The sequence below is a fragment of the Podarcis melisellensis genome (assembly GCF_964234715.1).
Source record: "Podarcis melisellensis genome assembly, chromosome: 9".
Lineage (NCBI taxonomy): Eukaryota > Metazoa > Chordata > Lepidosauria > Squamata > Lacertidae > Podarcis > Podarcis melisellensis.
The window spans coordinates 25878048-25894880 of NC_138541.1; the positions used below are offsets into that span (position 1 = coordinate 25878048).

General features: G+C 41.7%; 1 protein-coding gene across 13 annotated transcripts in view; it reads right to left on the bottom strand.

The window, feature by feature from the left end:
- The window catches only part of CAMK2D (calcium/calmodulin dependent protein kinase II delta), a 153261-nt gene that overhangs the window by 55479 nt on the left and 80949 nt on the right, over nucleotides 1-16833 (bottom strand). For 9 of the 13 annotated variants that reach the window (XM_081925084.1, XM_081925089.1, XM_081925080.1 and 6 more), the window contains 3 exons: nucleotides 12195-12260; nucleotides 8393-8465; nucleotides 890-992 (listed from right to left, as the gene is read on the bottom strand). In XM_081925084.1, coding sequence (XP_081781210.1) covers nucleotides 890-992; nucleotides 8393-8465; nucleotides 12195-12260 — 242 coding nt within the window. Of the gene's footprint in view, nucleotides 1-889; nucleotides 993-7371; nucleotides 7445-8392; nucleotides 8466-12194; nucleotides 12261-16833 lie in introns of all 13 variants that reach the window. The other 4 variants (XM_081925085.1, XM_081925087.1, XM_081925092.1 and 1 more) reach the window with 1 other exon arrangement.

The window sequence follows — 16833 nt, forward strand, 5'->3', positions numbered from 1 at the left end:
CTGAGAGAGAAAGACGTGCCTTTGGACATGGCTGAAAGAAGCCCTGGACTTTAATGCTGTAATGTATGAATAAAGAGCTGTAAATAGACAAACCTGTCTATGTGTGCTTACAAGAAGCAAGACTGCTTTACACGCTGTGCTTCTACTCTGCTAAAAAGCCGTGACTGAAAGGAGAGACAGCAGGAGTTATTGCGCAGCTTGAGAGGAAGCCTGCCGGACCGCTGTAGGTGATTGATGCGGATCGTAAAGCTGTCTGACGTCGCGGCTCTATCGATAAGGCAAGATCGATAGATATCTCCACAGATATAGGCCCCAATAAAAGGGGAAGGGGAAAGAATGACAGTAATCAAGTCTTGGGCCCACAAAACTTCATTTTGACAATGAAGATAAGAGACTACCGCCTAGTAAATTTGTACCCTGCTCTTCTTCCATTGAACTGAAGGTGGTACAGATCCCATGCTACCCTCAGAACAACCCTGTGAAGTAGGTTCAGCTGTATGGGAAAAAAGCCACTAATAACTTCCTGGAGGATTGTGCACAAAAAGATTTAATGCTCAGCATTTCTCAAGAGGTGTGTTGGGAGGGGAGCTGTTTGAGGGAAGAATCAGCTAGAATGGTGACTAGGGAAGTGCCCAAAACACACCCACCTGAGGAAGTGGGAGAATGCATGCTTTGCATGCAAAAGATCCCAGGTTCAATCCCTGGCATCTCCAGGTACAGCTGCAAAGGACTCTGACTCAAAACCCCTGAGAGCTGCTGCCAATTGGTGTCGACAATACTGAACTAGACTGGCCAATGATATAAGGCAGCTTCTTAGTTTCCATGTGAATAAGATGGCACAGCAGGATAGATACAGAGAGGAAATGGGTAAGTCAGAATGTTCTCTTACCAAACCAAGCCTGTTGTTCGCCTTGCACTTCAATAGCCAATCCAAAATCTGCCAGTTTTACCGCTGCTCCCTTTGACTTGCTAGCTAGGAGCAAGTTCTCAGGCTTAATGCAGGGAAGAGGAAAGGGAATGGGGGAAAATGAGAGATCACGTAAGTCATCATTTCTTTAAATGCCTACAAAGAAGATGCAGAGACTGTTTTTGTTATTGTCTTCAGTTTATAAAAACTGTTTTAATTGTTTTTTTTTTAAATTTGTGCATTTACTGTTGTTTATTGCGCTGATTGCCTCGGACCACGAAGCGTTTTATAAATTTGTTAAATTGATAAATGCTCAATTATGAGTTTATTTTAATCTACACAAAACAGAAGAGTTCCAGGATAGATTCTGAAGACTCTTCCTCACAGGGCTCTTTTCATCCCACATTGAAAGCTCAGGGCCAAACTACATGCTACACTTAATGCATAGAGTGCACTTACATCTAAATTTTTCATTTAATTACAGGCACAGAGGATCAGATGACCAACCCTTCAGAGCTACAGGGAGTCCTAATATTGCTCTCTCCACCTCTGGGGCAGCTTAGAGGGCTAGTAAAAAAGCCAACCACCTCTCATTGCTTCAATGGGAAGGTTTTTTTCCCTTTACCAGCTGCCAATAGCCACGTTGAAGGAAGATTTTAGTCCTGATCATTGCAGGAGAGAGAAGGGATAAAGCTTTTCTTCCTGCTCGCTGCTTAGCCTAGTTACTCTCTCCCTGCGCCCATAATTAAATACAAATTGGAGATATAGCTACACACAGAGATGGGAAAGAAATTTGATTCAGTTCGCATTTGAAGGCGAACCTACATAATTCACACTTTCCAGAACTGAAAAACAGCCGTCTATTGAAATTTACACTTCTCTGAATTCTGTGGCGCTGTTTTCCAATCAATGTTTACAACAAATGCATGTATTAGGAGAAAGTGTGCAAAAAAGGAACAAATTTGTGAAAACAGCGTACAAAATGCATAGTAGGGAAAATTCCTTGTTATTAAACGTATGCATCAGTGGAAACTACTTACAAAAGTGTGTTTATTAGGAGAAATTTGCCCTAATATGCTGGTGAATTTTCATGATGATTTCTTTTCAGCTGAAACTGAACTGGAAAGATCCACCCATCTCTAGCTATCCACTATGCAATGGGAACTTATAGTTTGGCCCTCAGGCCCCACCAGGGCTCTTTGACGAGCCTGTCAGCCTCTAGAAAGGCTTTTCAATTAGGACATTAGGTCCTGCTGAGAGTTGGAAAAACTAGGCTACCTTCACTACACCGTACATCTGATTTAAAGCAGCATTTTAAAGTGAGCATATTCTCCTCTAATCCTGCATTCACCACTTCACAAGCTACTTGACTGTTATTGTAAAGAAGAAAAAAATGTGCCTATTGCTTATTTCAAAGTGCTCATGAGCACCTGAAAAATCAGAAACAATAATTACAAGCCCTTTATTTGTAACGGCAAATTCCACTGTTTAGTCATTCTCACCTTCTCCCCATATATTTTTTGTTAAAAACTACTTTATCGTTAAACTAGCAGATTCTTTCCCCCTGCTTGATAAGCACAACCAACACATTGAGAGACAAGCGAATCAGGCCAAAATATTTTTCCCCCATCTCATTTTAAATTAGTTTGACCAAACACGGTCACCCTTTTTTTAAAAAAAGCATCCCAAGATGTTCATCCTCATTTGGGCAGAAAAAACATCAAATGGTGGGCACTATTTCTGCCTAAAATATTGCATGAATTATAAAACTGCCAGCCAATCTTGCTAGCAGTTTGCCATACTAAATTGATCCGAGGAGCCTTTTTCATAAGGCAGAGAGGTGAAAGTTGGCCATCATTAGTTCCTGGAAAGCACTGCTTATGTAAATTACTTAAAGCCGCTGGATGTTTCTATTTATTGGTGACCTTCAACAACCCAGAGCATCAGGCTGTCAGGTCATACATACTTCCCAAGTAGGTAAACACAGTAATGCCCATTCACACACAGTATGGGACTATTAAAAGAACTCAGTCTCACCCCCTGCTCCTTTAGAAGTGCTTAACACCTGTCAGCAAATATCTTTGGACCCAAAGTACTGTAAAGCAAACATCACTGTCATAAGGAAGTAAATATGCTTCATTACAAACACAGCCACACACTTTGATAGCAAGCGTTAGGGACATCCTGGGCTGATGGACTCTGCCCCTTAAAAAAACATGCACCAGCCATTTCAAGACAACGGGGAATCGCTGACGTGTCTGTCATGCACAAGGTCTGAAGAGGATGGGACAAACGTGCACAAACTGGAGAAAGATATAGGAAATTGAACAGCATACGCTTGAGAGTCTTTCCAGGGAAGGAGCAAGTCAGTGTCCGGATCACAAAGTTGCACTTTAGCTGCAGTTGTGCATGTAGTAGAGAGGCGGCCATCATTTAGCCTCTCTTGTTTAGGCCATGTCAACATAATGGTCAGACAGTGTATTTTTGTGTGGATATCCAAAGGCTCCCAACTCTAAGTTGAGGGTTTTATATCTGAGATTCCGGACCATTCGAAGGTCTAGCCTGTTTAATCAGTGGTGATTCTGTCACCGTAAAGGGTATTTTCTGTCCGGATCAAGGCTTTTCAGGTAATGTGAACCCTGTCTGTCACTGAAAATGCTTCATATCTCAGTCACACCTAAGCCGGGTATGAAAAGTAGCTTCTTTCCTCACTAGACGTCCCTCAGAAGAACTTCTGCTAAAAAGACACAAACATGGTTGCTCTATAGTAAAATGCTGCTCAGGCATTTCAGAAGTTTTAAATTGTTTCAAGAGGAGGACCACCAAAACCCATCCATTTCACCCTTTAGGACTGAGTGGGAAACCTGCAGTCCTCTGCTGAATTTTATTGGTGGGAAGTCTGAGGTGGGGGTGGGGGGTGGAAAAATCAAAATAGTTATAGCAATGGAAAGGGGAGAGGAAACAGTGACCTGCTCCTCCCCCCACCGAGCTGCTGGACAGGGAAAAGAAGGTAGGAGAGAAAGAGAAAGAAAAGGAGTAGCCCTGCCCATATATAGCTGTGGCCTTAACCCTCATTGGCATTCAACCCCTGAAAGATTACGCCAAAGGGAATACAGCCCTTGACAGAAACAAGGTCCCCAATACTTGCTCTAGGAGGTAGCTGAAGAGGCAAGATCCTTAGAAAGGTTTAAGTGGAAAAAGAAGTTTGGGAACCACTGACTTATGGTTTAAAAATATCAGGATTGATGAGGGGAGAAACAAGATGCAAGGTTGTATTGCTTATTACAGTGGTACCTCGGGTTAAGTACTTAATTCGTTCCGGAGGTCCGTTCTTAACCTGAAACTTTTCATAACCTGAAGCACCACTTTAGCTAATGGGGTCTCCTGCTGCTGCCGCACTGCCGGAGCATTATTTCTGTTCTCATCCTGAAGCAAAGTTCTTAACCCGAGGTACTATTTCTGGGTTAGCGGAGTCTGTAACCTGAAGCGTATGTAACCTGAAGTGTATGTAACCCGAGGTACCACTGTATATGTATTCTTGCAATCTACCTTGAGGTTCAATGTTTGGATAGAAAAGCAATATATATATCGAGAGAGAGAAATAACAAAAACAATGTTTAATGTCTTTAAAAAAATGGGATGGGGGAAGAAGAAGAAGAAGAAGAAGAAGAAGAAGAAGAAGAAGAAGAAGAAGAAGAAGAAGAAGAAGAAGAAGAAGAAGTCATCTTCTTAGCACTGCAGCGAAGGAATCCCCACTCAGTTCTGAGGTGATGGGGGAATACTGGTTATGTAACAGCACAGCAAGAATGCACTAATACTTGGGGGAGGGGGAGACGTGGAAGCTCCCTTTTCATTTTGTCAGTGATACTGACAGATTGAGACAAGTGCAGCGCAAGGCCAAATGGAATTATGAATAATTCATTTTGCATGTCAACCTGGCAGCGACAAGATGAGTATAAAACCGCAAGAACTTCTGCGCTCCTTTTGAAGGGCACCGTGAAAACAACATCAACAAACCATGCAGTGATTGGGTTTGTATAATTTGAAAGGTGTTACGGAAACTGCAATCATAAAAGAGCTCAGCTGTGAATAGAGCAACTCCAAGTGTTTCAACAGGACAGATTTAGGAGTGCACAAATCTTTCCTTGTGAATCAAACCAACGCAAGAGTCACGCAGCATCTTAAAGACTGAACTATGTGTTGTGGGCATAAGCTTTTGTGGACTCGGGAGTCCGTATCTTATGATGCAATAAAATGGTCATCCAGATGTGTAAGTATACACACTCTGGGTACAGAAAGATGACAATGCACGTGCATGCACTATGCTTTCATTACAAAGTAATGCAAGCCATGGATGTCTTGAAGAATTATGCAGAACACAAATAAAGAGGACGCAATCAAATGAAGACAAGATCCAATCAGCTTGGAAGTGACCTATTTCTGGCTGCTGTCCCCAAACAGCAAAATTAATAATGTTATGTGCCCTCCTCAACCTGCCGCCCTCCGGATATTCTGGAATACAATCATCCCCTTTCATCGGCCATGCTGATTGGCACTGATTGAAATTGTGGTGCAAAATATCTGGTGGTTAGGGCCAGGTTAGGGAAGGGTGTTGTAAACATTGCTTTCTATAGCCACCCCAAGGATTTCAATGTCAAATCTACTAATGAATGCCAATAGAGAGGCCTCAGTGTGAAGGAATTCCCCCTTTGATTTTTTTTTCTTCTTCTTCTTTTACTTGCTAGGTATATGGACAACTTTAAGGTCCTTTAGAGAACATATACCACTGGTTTAAGAAGGTATCAGATGGAGCTAAAAGTGTAATTTTCCTCGACGATAATAATTAGGATGATGTGAATTCATTTCTGTACTGCCAACTCATATAAAAATATATCAACGTGGTGTACAAAATCTCCATTAAAACCCTAACAAATTATGCCCTGCTTACTTTTCAGATCTTTGTGACCATTCCTAACATATAAGGGGTGTGTGTGTGATACATACATATAAAAAAGGTAAAAAGGTAAATGACCCCTGGACGGTTAAGTCAGTGAAAGCCGACTATCAGGTTGCAGTGCTCATCTCTCTTTCAGGCCAGGGGAGACAGCATTTGTCCACAGACAGCTTTCTGGGCAATGTGGTCAGCATAACTAAACCACTTCTGGCGCAATGGAACACCGTGACGGAAACCAGAACGCACAGAAACACCGTTTACCTTCCCGCCGCAGTGGTGCCTACTTGCACTGGTGTGCTTTCAAACTGCTAGGCTGTCAGGAGCTGGAACAGAGCAACGGGAGCTCACCCCGTTGTGGGGATTTGAACTGCCAGCCTTCGCAAGCGTCTAGCACGGCAGGTGTCAAGCGGTAACATAGCAGGGCGCTTGCAAAGGGCCCATAACCCAGCAGGCAGAGTCTCTGGCAAGATCCCTCCTTGTCATGGACAGGTTGGATGCGGAGGAATGATGGCAGGAATCAGCTCCTGAGCAGGCCTGGTTTCTTCTTCTAATAAACCTACTCCATGTGATTTATTGGTCCCTCACACTCCTGGGACCTGCTCATTTTCTTCACCATTGCAACCTACTCGTTCGGACAACAGTGGTAGTGAGAAGGGAGAAGGAATACACATTACTGCCTGCTTACTCATTGGCTCACTGCCTGGCAAGCAAGTGAATGGTAGTCATGATGAAGAAAGAGAGAAGAAGCAGGAACAGCTGGTGCCGATGGTGGGGGAACTGGGAGAATGGGAGGCTATGGACGGTGTCTTACTCAAGGCCCCTCCCAAAACCCATTGCACCGTGTGTTTTAAGAATGGGTTTCAAAATTAATTGGCGTTTGCTTTGTTTCTTAGTCTGTAAGCAGAAAGATAAAAAGGCACCAAAAAAATAAATAAATGCTGAGAACAATGTGAAGCCAATGAAACTAGCAGCCTGCATAAAATAGGAAGCTGATGCTGAATAGCTGAACGTATGGTGGTGGTAACAGGGATGGCAAAGCATCCCAATGCACTCAGTGGCAAAACACATCAGTCCTTCCATCTCGTGACCCTGGAAGAAGATAAAAAAAAAATCCAAAGGAAAATGGACTAGAAGGTTTCTGGGAGGTGAAAAGAGACGCCTCCGGCAGCTGAGCACACTCAGTCACAGCTTCTCACTCTTTGATTCGAAATGGATTGTTGTGGGATGATGAGCTCAAGCATCACTTGATAGCTCTTCTGCGAGTTCGCTCCTATCACGTCTTCAGTGACGTATACGCCAAAGGAGAACAGCAAAGGAAAGTACTTCTAAATCTGCAAGGGGATTTGGTAATTTGGTGTCTCTTTTATGTGGAAGCTTTCAGAACTGTCCAGACAACCAGTGAGTTAACAAGTGGGAGCCTCTTTGCCCCTCTACATGCAAAAATGCAGCTAAAACGAGTGCTTTGAGACCGTGTGGTGCAGGTTCTCTCTTCCCCAACAGCATTACTCACCTTCAAGTCCCGATGGACTACGCCCATCTGATGGCAGTGTAGCACAGCCTCCAGGATCTGCTGAATGCAATGACTGCATGCAAACACCAGGGGGCGTGTGTTAGTTCCAAGCCGTACACTCACTGTCTGTATACCCTCAGTGAGACTGGGTTATAGTGCAAAACCAGCAAACAGAGACTGTAACGCACAACCTCCGGAAATGGACCCGCATTCCTCGGCTAGAGTAGCTAACTTCCTCAGACATGAGTGTGCTGCTATGAAGCAGCTCATTTTGATTTCAGCACTGCTAAGGAGGAACGGCCCAAAATGGGGTCTACTTTTACAAACAAATCTCATTTTTGGCCATATATTTCATACACAGAGGAAGAAATAACCTCCCAGAGCTATTTGCAAGCTTGTATTAAATATCTGGTGCTGTTTGTTCCTTCTATTTATTTGAAGGTGATGGTTCTTTTTGCACCAGCCACACTGCAGTTAATATTACATTTAGGGAGTAATGTGTTTTTAAGGCAAATTACTCACTCCTCGTGGTTTCATTTAGCCGAGCGATTACATGCTTGCTCTTGCCTGAGGGTTTGTCCTACTCTAGCAGAGCAATGCCAAACCACTTGTTCTGCTACTATAACCCAAAGTCTCTGAACAGAAGTGGTGTTTTTCAAAATACCTGCAGGCTGACATACATCACAGCCGAAGTTTATGTGGCAGGTGCAAGCTCCTTCCAATGTTTGTGGTGATATCTATCATACCACAGAGATATGTGGTGGGGGGAAAATAAATCCTGGAAGGTCACTTTGTCTTGCCACACCTATTTCAGCTTCTACCGTGATGTATGCTAGACCTGTGACACTTGCAAACTTGAAAGCAGCACCATGCATTATCCATTTGTCATCCTGAGGATGAGAAAGGAAAGCGAAGGGGACTTCTCAGCCGAACCCACCCTTCAGCCTCAAGCCAAGAAAAGGAAAGGAAAGAGAGAGAGAAAAAACACTTCTTAGCCAACCTATGGGCACCAGATACTGACCTTCAGGTCTCTGTGAACTATGCCATTTAGGTGACAATGATTAACACTTTCTAGAATCTGCTGTATACAATGACTGCAGAGATACAAGGGCAGAATGGAAGGGAAAAAACATTTTAAAGGCACATAATCACATTAAATGCAAAAATCAAAATGAAAACAACTTGAAATTATAAAAATAATAATACTAATTAAATCACATTTTTGGACACATTTCAATTACACGCTGATCTGCAACACAGCAATGCTGTGTACAGAAATTTTAAGATTTACCAAAAATGAAAGAAAGAACATTTAACACGTAACATGTGACATCATTAGACAGAATCCTTTGTCTTGTATTTCCCACTGACTGAATGGAGGGAATGTTAGTCAAAAATTGGCAATCTTTAGTTAAACAATTTTTTTTTAAAAAAATTGCAAATTATTTGGGTGAGTAGATGCTGTTTATTTTGGTAGTCCTTGCAAACAATGTAAGTGTTGTCAATGTGAATAGGATAGAGAACATGCATAAAAAAACTGGTCACTATGCACGTCATCAGACATTATGAAGACTGTGTACCACTGATTCTGCATATTGCCTAGTCCAAGGGGTCACAAACTGTGGTCTGTGAGCTTCTTTTATGAGGCCCGCAGCATGCCAGCATGAAATCTTTATACTGATTTTTAATTCTATTTTTATTGCTTCTTCTATTTCTTATGCTGCATTCTATTCTGCTATAATCTGAATTCTACGGAAGAATGCAAACTGCAATACAATAACAGAAATGAAAGCATCCAGAATACAATTCAAAACCATAGAGCATCTATCACAGTGCACTGCAACTGTTATAAAGGGCAGAAAAACCATGAAGTATGTCCACCAGGAACACCCCAGCAATTCTAAGATGGTCAGTTGAGGGGAGTTTGGGAACCACTGGCATAGTCAATACATCTATATGTTAAGGATGCTGGCAAATCACACTGTATACTCAACGTGAAGACCATGGACATTCACTGGTTAATACATTGTCCCATTTGACTTGGAGGTTATACAAACTGACTGTAAAATATGTACAATACTTTGTTCACTCTCCTAATCTGTGCACATTCTCCATGGTGTCTAATGAGTGGCACAATGACTGGATTTTTAAGCACATGGGCTATCCAATCCACACTAACCCCAACATATTTAAGAACACAAAAACACACACACACACAAATACAAATTCAACACTTGTACAAGAGGAACAGAAAGGGAGAAGTACAAATTAAACAATAACTAAAAAGGCACAAAATGTTGCCCCTGAATTATAAGGGGAAAAAATCAGAAAACTATCAGTGCAATTCATTGAGGATCTGTAACATTTAATCTAAAACAGCTGTATGTTTAGCAGGCATGTCCAAAAGTAATAAAAGGAAGCCCAAACACTTTATTATGTTTCTTTAAACCATTGCATAAAGTATGTTTGCTCTTGCTAAGCACAGAGAACTAAGCTGTAATTTAAGATACAAATTAAGACACTTTGATTTGGGCACAAAAACACACAGTTTGTCATTTTACACATCCATATTTGAATATTTTTTTATCGATGTCTACAGGCCGAGAAGACCGAAAGCTTTTCCCAATGTTCTTAGCATATTTACAGCCAAGGTCAAACACACTGAAAATGCCAAAACGTTCATATGAATGAACAATAAGATTTTCAGATGAGGGACTCAACAATGACCTATTTAATGCTTTGGTCCTAGATCCCCCCCCCCAAAAAAAAATCTCCCATAAGGAGCTACTTGTTAAAAGTTAGGGAAATTTTAAAATCGCACTTTGACTTTGGGAATGCAAAAGGGCAAGAATGTATAGGTTTTAGAAAACATAGTGAAAATGCCCTTTTAGATACACAGAACTGCATGTGCAATTCTCTGGGTTATGACCACTGTCTCCAATACCAGCAAATGTAACTGAATCTTAAGCCCTTGACCTCTGAAGTAGCAGTGTTTGATGATCAGCAGAGGTGGAAAGCAGACTTTATATCAGGGGTTCATAACCTGTGGTCCATGCATCGGCTTCATCAGGCAGTCCATGAACTGGGCACGTATGCCAAAATAATAAAATTAACTGTGCTAAATTTTGTATGTACCGTATTTTTTGCTCTATAAGACTCACTTTTCCCCTCCTAAAAAGTAAGGGGGAATGTGTGTGCGTCTTATGGAGCGAATGCAGGCTGCGCAGCTATCCTAGAAGCCAGAACTGCAAGAGGAATTGCTGCTTTCACTGCGCAGTGATCCCTCTTGCTGTTCTGGCTTCTGAGATTCAGAATATTTTTTTTCTTGTTTTCCTCCTCCAAAAACTAGGTGCGTCTTGTGGTCTGGTGCGTCTTATAGAGTGAAAAATACGGTATGTGCATTGGGAGGGGGAGCTATCCACAGCTTTCATCAGATTCTCAGAGGGGCCCTTAACCCAAAAATATCTAAGAACCACTGCCTAGTCACAGAAGCTGCCTCCCCCTTCTGTTTTGCACAGCAGAGTACAGAGAGGAAAGAGGGAGTGGTTTATCTTCCTGGACGGTGCAACAGGAAGAAACCCAAATCCAGCAATCAAAGTATTTTCATCTTGAGCGTCCCTGAGCGAAGGAAGTACCTGATGGGGACTGTGTGCTCAGGCTAGAAAGACAAGCAAGGAGATTTCGATCTATTGGCACTCTTCTCCTCAAGGCCAAAATGTTCTCTGAAAGGGATTATTTGTACCAGTGGGCACCACTCACTGAGACTGAAAGGACTGTTTCAGATATTATCACCCACCCATGCCACTTTCTGGAGCTCCCTGTAAAATGGCAATTAGTTAATGTGGAAAGAGGCTTAGGAACACTGTGGTGCCCAGGTGAGATCACCAGCATGCTGAAATGTGTCCCCCCCTGCAGGAATCACTCAACCACTTCCATGTGCTTTATATAAAAACTGAGAAAACAGCAGGCATGGATTTTTGTGTGTGGACAAGCATGAGAAGTGTTCATCACAGCAATAAATGTGGAACTCCAAATTTCAATGGAGGAAACTAGATGGGTCTGTTGGGCTAACTGAGAACCACACTTTCCTAGCCAAAAAGCATTGTGTAAGAATAATATATGAATAATATTAAAGTTCTGGGACAGTGTGATTTCCCCTGCCAAAAGGTGCACTAGATGAAGGGGAAATACTTTGATCCCTTAAAGGTAAAGTTAAAGGGACCACTGTAACATTTCAATGTTTAATGTTTAATAGTAAGTAAGTAAAGGTAAAGGTCCCCTGACAGTTGAGTACAGTCTGGGGTTGCAGTGCTCATCTCGCTTTACTGGCCGAGGGAGCCGGTGTACAGCTTCCGGGTCATGTGGCCAGCATGACTAAGCCGCTACTGGCAAACCAGAGCAGCGCACGGAAACCCCGTTTACCTTCCCACTGGAGTGGTACCTATTTATCTACTTGCACTCTGACGTGCTTTCGAACTGCTAGGTTGGCAGGAGCTGGGACCCTGCAAAGGGAGTTCACCCCGTCGCGGGGATTCGAACCGCCGACCTTCTGATCAGCAAGTCCTAGGCTCTGTGGTCTAGACCACAGCATCACCCACGTCCCAGACTAAACAGCAGACTAAAGCCATCATCCTTATAATGAGTGCATCATCAAACTAGGGTTGCCCAAAAAAATAATGAATTCCTTGCATGGCAAGCTGATAATGTTTCCCACTTTTGAGTCAGTACTGACTGCAAACCCCAACCATCATTGTATTATGGTGCCAAATACCACTTTAAAGGTAAATAAACAGCAGTTAAAAGCCTTGAGATCCAGCACTTACCTTGCATCTGCTTCACTGTAATATTCTCTTGCAACAATATCCTCAAATAATTCACCTCCAGTGACTCTGTTAATGATATAAAGCATTTTTTTTATATCAGACAAAATAATTGAGAATCCTACGTGTGAGAGAATTCTATACTGCCAAAGTATTCAAAGTGTTGCAAAAGTACTGAATCATGGATTATCCTCACACATAATGGTTCACACCACTGCAACTATTGGTGCATAGATTTGCAGGATACTGGATATTGTAGTAAATGAGGTATCTGGTCTTGCAGACCATTTTGCAAAGCGCTCTGCAAGACCCACTGTGGCAAAAAACAAACAAAAAAGAATTTAAAAAAGGATTGCCTAATCTCACTGTGGTGTCAGGTGATTGACAGGTGGGCGGCTCCCATCCACCTGCCAAGCTTGGCCTGCAATGGATGGGGGAGATAATTATCTACCCCACCAGCCAGATCCAGTTACCCATCCCTGATAGATAAGGTGTGAAGCAGCCCTTTGGGATGTTGACCTTCAGCCACCTGCTGTTCTGGCCTTGTCACTGAGATATTTGTATGCAATACCAAATTGTTCCAGTAAGTTTTATTCTCCTCAGTTTTCCCCCCTAACGTGAAGGAAAATCACTTACATTATGATGGGCTTTCATTATGGGATCTTCGTAACACAGAAATGCAGGATCTGGTAAGTAATTAACCTCTCTATTATGGGTGTCCACTTTTAGTAGAAGAGGCACAATAACAACTTGAAAGGATTTATATCACACTAATGGCCACTCCATCCGCTCAGTTGACAGACAAGCTCCATTTGGCTTTTCCTCAATTGTCATCTATCTGTTCCATCAAGCTACAACAAAGGGAGAAGTTGGGAAGCCGAAAAACTCTCTCAGCTTGGCTGAGAGAACAGCTCCATTTGGCTTGGCTTCTCTCTGAACTGTTGCCACTAAAGCTCATCATTGTAAAGGAACCTGATCACTGTAGGAGTATTTTAGCTCTAAGGACTGATGCCTGAGTTTGCTTGTACAGTGGTACCTCGGGTTATGTACTTAATTCGTTCCGGAGGTCCGTACTTAACATGAAACTGTTCTTAACCTGAAGCACCACTTTAGCTAATGGGGCCTCCTGCTGGTGCCGCTGCGCCACCGGAGCACGATTTCTGTTCTCATCCTGAAGCAAAGTACTTAACCTGAAGCACTATTTCTGGGTTAGCCAAGTCTGTAACCTGAAGCGTATGTAACCCTAGGTACCACTGTATTCCTCTTCCCTCCTCCTCCTCCCTTTTTCCTTCTGTGCTGCATTTTTTAGCTGGACAAAGGAAAGAAAAGCAGGAGGGCTATTGTTCCTGCTCACAGAGACACCTGTTTGGCCACTCTGTTAAAGGAAACGTTTATCTGATCTATCACGTCTCTGCTAATGTTCTTATGACTGTCTTATTTGTTATTGATCTTATGGAAGTTGATCCAAGAGCCTTTTTGGCTGAAGAGCTGAGCAAAAATGTTTTAAACAATAGATTTGCCTGTCCCTGTGTGGCCTTTCAGTCTTCACACTATCAATTTATTCTTCTATTTCTGATTGTTCCACTGGAGATACTAAAGTATTTCCCAAATAAAGAGGAAAAACTGCTTATAAGAAAGAAGACATGCAGTCTAAAGTAAGTTTGCGTAAACACCTCACTATGGCTGAATTTTCACTTCAACCAGCTCACTATGGATTTTGTAATAGCTTTACAGTGATACTTATAGAAACAGAATCATGCATACACAGGCAACCCCCTCCCCAATCTTACCACTTTCAACATTTCATTGTGAAAATAATTCTTTTAAAAACAAAACAACCACACGCACACAAAAAAAACATAGCTGAATGACTATCCAATAAGGGAACAAAAACTTTTCACAATAAAAGTGTCTATTTAGTAAGCTGACTGTTTTAATATTAAAGTTTCTTGTTTGCTAGGTTTTTAAAAAACACATCAAAATGTGCTATCCAGAGAGGTTGAAATGAGAATTTTAAAAGACAATTAACTAACATCTATGACCTTTACAATTTTGCTCCAGTGTTTCTTGACAAAAAGAAATGTGCTCCAGAAGTGAGAAGCCCAATGTATTTCTTTTACAAAAATAGATTTCAACACTGGGCATAATTAGGCAAAACAAAAGTCTTATGACTTAAACTGCAGCTACATGTTTTTACATTTGGTGGCCTCTCTCTTCCCGTAACAGCATGGCATTTCACTGAATAATATGCTATTACATAAATCTTTCATAAATGCAGTCTTGCTAAACAAAACATTTCATACTCTCTTCTCATCTTTACCAGCAATTCTTGTGCTTTTTCGGAATGTTTCCCAAAAATAGGACCTTAGACTGTAACAGAACACCATTTCCTCACATTCCTCACTGAACAGTTTTGTAATACTAGTACATGTTATTCAGAAGGTATCTGCCATTTCTCTGTCTCTTATCAAGGCAGCTCACATAATTATTAACTATGATCCAGTTATGTTCTAATGCCTTGTTCACAATTCAGCACACTGGAGAACAGCCTGGGCCAATTGTTTAAGCAAGAAAACTGAAACAACAAAGGTAACCCTAAGGCTTCTTTAACAATATTCAGAAGTTTTATTTAAACCGTCTCACAATGCCTGAGCTGGGCTATGCTGGCTAGCTATGCCCCTGACACTGTGCACAATGGCTAATCTCACATCTGCAGAGATGGAGGAGGCTTTGTATGTACAGATAATCATACAATAGCTCAATCTTTGCAGAAATTTATGCCAGGGGGTATGGCTAGCCAGCATGTGTGATGTTGAGGGAATGCATATTTTGCACAGTCCCACTCAGATGAATACATGTGTAGGGCTTCTGAACAGGGGTGTATTTCCAAAGAAACCCCATTAAAATCCATTAGATCTACTTCTATGCATACAATTGACATGGGGGAGCCCCCGTTCAAGTTGTTCTTGAATTTGCAATTGGAAACATGGACCTTTCATATGCAACTTCTACTTTCTTTGGACACAAAGGGGGAGAAATTCACATGCAACAAATAAAAATTTGCACACTATGCAAGGACAGGTTGGAAATCTGCAAGAAAAGTGATCTTTCTGTACTCAGTTAAAGGGAATTTGAATTTTTGCGCATGCTTGGGTCTGGTTTCAGATCACAGCCTCTTTACATAGATGGTATAGATGAGTGCTTCACTAACCATTTAGGCACACTTTGCTTCTCAGGTCTATAGGTTATCATGAAGTGTAAGTGAAAAGGGCTATTTGCTATTTTAGAATCAAAAATTGGTTCTTAAAGGCTGCCTGTAGGTGCAAGAAAGATTGTGAAAGCACTCTACAAAAGTAGGTACGTTAACTGAATTACTTACCATTAATAAAATATGTTAAAACCTTATCTTTGCAGCACTTGATATCCTTTCATAAGTGTACTCCCCTTCAACTTGGCATCAAAGATTTGTACATAGGTGCATAACAAAATTTAATACAACTTTGCTCAAATACTCCATCATATAAGCACTGAATCAAAAGGAGTGCTGTACTGTTTTCCATTCTGTTCCACAGCAGGCATCGATGCCATTTGTATTACTGAAATAACGTGCTTCCAAGATGGAAGAACTGAAGTAATACTGATAATCTCTTTACAATGGTTAACTAGTCAGGAGCTGGCTGGCTCATTTGCTTGTTCCTGCTTCTGGTGTGAAATAAGATTGGGGAGACCATTTGAAGCAGGTATGCACAATGGTTGAAACAGCAAAATGAGTGGTAGGCACAGCCTGATACAACCATTCTTCAAGTTGCCCTGCAAACTGATGGGGACATTGCTTGCTCAGGGGATGATTTGAAGGGCTGCTGGTGGGAAACCTGCTGTTTAGGAAGAATCCTACCCGCTGGGGAAGGACCTGTGGGGCATGGAGGTCTCCTACACTGCATGGCTTCTTGCCCAACAACAGTTTTTCCCCCATGAGAAACCCTTAAAGGAAAGACAATTATTTTTGGACGAGCATTCATTTTTAATACTCACAAAAGCCATCCAAACTTCAAGTCCTCAAAGGGAACACTTACAATTAGTGATCAAAAGCCAATCATTTTTGATTCAAACACTGAGAACTACATGCAACCCTAGTGTGAATACTGTACTCCCTTACCATTATTTCTTGGCTACAACTGTGGAACTGTTTCAGATTAACATTGATTTTAGCCAACAAATACTACAGGTGTTTGTAGTACCTGTAGTATACAGTGGCTTGGAGAGGGCAACCCCACCAAACCTGTCTACCAACTGGATAGTAGGTTTAATGCTCAAGTTTCAAGGGAGAAAATTACTGGGTGTATGTATGCCTTATCGGCAAGACAGCAGAACTCTTGCACACACACCCATAAAAATACACAGTGCTTTATCGTCCTTCTCTCCTTCATTCACACAGAATCTCAGCAAGAAAATTAACTTATATTTCCATTTTACAGTTAGGCAGCTGAAGTTGAGAAAGTGCATCTCACTCAACACCATCTGCTGAATCCATAGAAGCATTGGAACCAAGATCAAGAAATGGGTTAACCACTTAAGACATTCAGCTTCAGTGGATCTCAATATGCAATTAGATATAATTTATTCATCCACTACCATGACATGA